Here is a 3130-nt window from a genome sequence, read left to right on the forward strand (position 1 = left end):
CACCAACTCCACCGCCACCCTCAGACTCATCATCTCCACCTCCTCCTCCACCCTCGGACTCATCCTCTCCACCTTCGCCTAATAATGAGGATTCTTCCTCCTCCTCCTCCTCGTCCTCCCCGCCACCGCCACCACCACCATCACCCAAAGGCGACGATAACAAGGACGACTCCTCTTCCTCATCTCCACCACCACCATCACCTCCTCCTCCTCCTCCTCCCTCTCCCTCTGACAATAACGACAACAACAAAACATCCGGCAAAGTACCACCAGCATCGGGCGATGTTAGTTCTCCTCCGCCGCCACCTCCTGCACGTAGTCGATTAGGTCCACCATCAGGTAGAACAGCTCCTCCACCAGGGCTATCGAAGTCGAAGGATGAGAATAACGGCCAAATGAGCACGACGGCTATAATAGGAATCGCAGCTGCAAGTGGTTTCTTACTTCTTGTCATCATACTCTTCTTTGTCGTACGTGCAAGAAGAAAGAAAAGAGAGGACGCTCCCATTCGTTACTTCACTAATACACAACCTGGCGGTAATATATATAGATAGATGATTATAGTTAATTAAACACGAAATGAATGATTTATTTATTTATAACATGCTTGGAAATGGGTAGCAGGACGAGGTCCGGGATACAATAATAATGATGGTGACCATGCTATGAATATACCTCCACCACCAGGTGCAGCATGGGGAACAGTAGGAACAGCACCAACATCAGGCGGAGGTTGGGGAATGAATCCCAATTCCCAGCCATACAGTGGAAGCATGATGAGCAACTCCAGTGGTTACTCTGGTGGTTCCCAGGGTTCAGTGTATCCACCCCCACACCCTTCAGTAGCTCTAGGATTCAACCAGAGCACCTTCACCTTTGAGGAGTTATCCGTTGCCACCGGTGGCTTTTCAAAGGAAAACCTGTTGGGTCAAGGTGGGTTTGGATTTGTGCACAGAGGTGTCCTCCCCAATGGTAAGGAAGTAGCGGTGAAGAGCCTCAAAGCCAATGATGCTCAAGGAGATAGAGAGTTTCAAGCTGAGGTTGAGACTATTAGCCGTGTCCATCATCGCCATCTTGTCTCACTTGTTGGCTATTCCCTTTCCGAACAAAGAAAGATCCTCGTCTATGAATTTGTTCCCAATAAAACCCTTGAATACCACCTTCATGGAAAGGGTCGGCCTGTCATGGATTGGCCAACTAGGCTTAAAATCGCCACAGGAGCAGCGAAAGGACTTGCTTACTTGCATGAGGATTGTAAGCGATTCGTGCCCCTCTCTGCCATTATTTTTCTTCTCAATCACGGAATGAAATTTACTAACTCTAGTAAAACTTGACTAGGTCATCCTCGTATTATTCATAGAGACATAAAGACTGCCAACATTCTGCTTGAAAACAACTTTGATGCCAAAGTAAGTTCTAATTCAATGCAACTTTGTGCCTCCGGCTTTGGTTAATGGTTACGTTCTTCCTAGAAATTAACAGGTCTGCTCATTCAGGTGGCTGATTTTGGATTGGCAAAGTTCAATCAAGACACTAACACTCATGTTTCAACTCGTGTGATGGGAACATTTGGGTAAGCAAACAACCTATATATGTAGTAATATATTTCAGGGTAAATGCATGGCAAATTTCATCTAATAATTACTACTTGTCTGTTAATTTAGGTATTTGGCTCCTGAGTATGCATCAAGTGGCAAGCTAACTGAAAAGTCTGATGTCTTCTCCTTCGGTGTTATGCTTCTGGAGCTGATTACAGGACGACCCCCACTGGACCACACTGGTGATTATGAAGAGGATAGTTTGGTTGATTGGGTATGTACCTTCCAACCATCCAACAAATATTTTTGTTTGGTTTCAGAATATCGTAGTTAATACAACATAACTGCAAAAAATATATATAATCACTTCCAAACTTTATATGAACAGGCTAGACCACTCTGTGCAAAAGCATTGGAAACAGGAGAATTTACAGGGCTAGTGGATCCACGTTTAGAGGAAAATTATGACAAGCAGGAAATGAAAAACATGGTGGCTTGCGCTGCTGCCAGTGTTAGGCACTCAGCAAGGAGACGCGCAAAAATGAGCCAGGTACATAAATTCTACGATTGAATTGGAATAACGTGACTAAGCTTATCCATGGCGATTATTTAGTTTCTCGTTAATTAATAATTACTAATATACAGATTGTGCGAGTGTTGGAGGGAGATGTCTCACTAGACGTCCTTAATAACGAAGGAGTTAAACCAGGGCAAAGTGGTGTCATGGGCGAAAGCGGTGATTATGGTTCTGCAGCATATAGCGCTGACATGAAGAGGTTCAGGATGCTAGCATTGGGAGAAAGTGGAGTTGCAAGCAGTGAGTTTGGTGGAACAAGCGAATATGGCCTCAATCCTTCTGTCTCAAGCAGTGACCTATCAACATCCACTGAATATACGAGGAGGCTATGAAACACCTTGAGAAGTCAGAACCCATCATCGCCGGGGAAAAAATTAAACCATAATTTATTTCTTCTTTTGCGCATATTTTCTATGTTGATTAGAGAAGGAATACTATATACACCACATACTTGTAAAGTAAAAGAAAAAGAAAAAGAAAATTTATTTGTACATATGGAATGGGACATCCCACTTAACTATGTGGACATCCCACTTAAATGGGATAGAGTATGAATCCCATATGTATACAATACAATACACAATATTGAAAATTCTTTTGGATTTGGACACGTTATGTTGCAAAAATGCAAGATGATAACCTTGGGAGAATGTATATTTTTTATATGAACATACGAGTTATCTATTCCTTTTCCGTTTTTGGTGGATTGTTTATCTCTGACTTATTCATATTTGAACATGGAAAAAATATATTATAAGTTGGAACTTTTTAGAAAAAGAAAAAGTGAAAATAATTGTAAAGTACAATTCTAAATTATATTTGAACTATTTTGATAGAATTTTGAACACAATAACAGTTAGGTTATTGTTAAAAAATTTAATTAGCTCGTAATTTTTTCTATGCTACAAATATTCTGATCTCAAATATAAAAAAAACAATGCTACATGATTAATAATATTCATTATTTTTATCAATAATTAGTCAACTCTAACACTAAAAACTAAATTCTAAATCT

General features: G+C 40.8%; 1 protein-coding gene across 1 annotated transcript; it reads left to right on the forward strand.

Annotated features, from left to right (window-relative positions):
- LOC107608174 (putative proline-rich receptor-like protein kinase PERK6) lies at positions 7 to 2710 on the forward strand. Its single transcript, XM_016310049.2, has 7 exons — positions 7 to 537; positions 625 to 1254; positions 1339 to 1409; positions 1497 to 1573; positions 1665 to 1812; positions 1927 to 2088; positions 2184 to 2710. The coding sequence occupies exons 1-7, from the start codon at positions 396 to 398 to the stop codon at positions 2445 to 2447; spliced, it is 1494 nt and encodes a 497-aa protein (XP_016165535.1). The 5' UTR covers positions 7 to 395; the 3' UTR covers positions 2448 to 2710.

The sequence above is a fragment of the Arachis ipaensis genome, chromosome B07 (assembly GCF_000816755.2).
Source record: "Arachis ipaensis cultivar K30076 chromosome B07, Araip1.1, whole genome shotgun sequence".
NCBI classification, from domain to species: Eukaryota; Viridiplantae; Streptophyta; class Magnoliopsida; order Fabales; family Fabaceae; genus Arachis; species Arachis ipaensis.

What these genes read in the sequence shown, in the direction of transcription:
- LOC107608174 (XM_016310049.2), top strand. Translation starts at nt 396, where the DNA reads ATGAGCACGACGGCTATAATAGGAATCGCAGCTGCAAGTGGTTTCTTA. An exon ending in CACTAATACACAACCTGGCG is followed by an intron (nt 538 to 624) that starts GTAATATATATA and finishes AATGGGTAGCAG; the next exon opens with GACGAGGTCCGGGATACAAT. An exon ending in GACGCGCAAAAATGAGCCAG is followed by an intron (nt 2,089 to 2,183) that starts GTACATAAATTC and finishes ACTAATATACAG; the next exon opens with ATTGTGCGAGTGTTGGAGGG.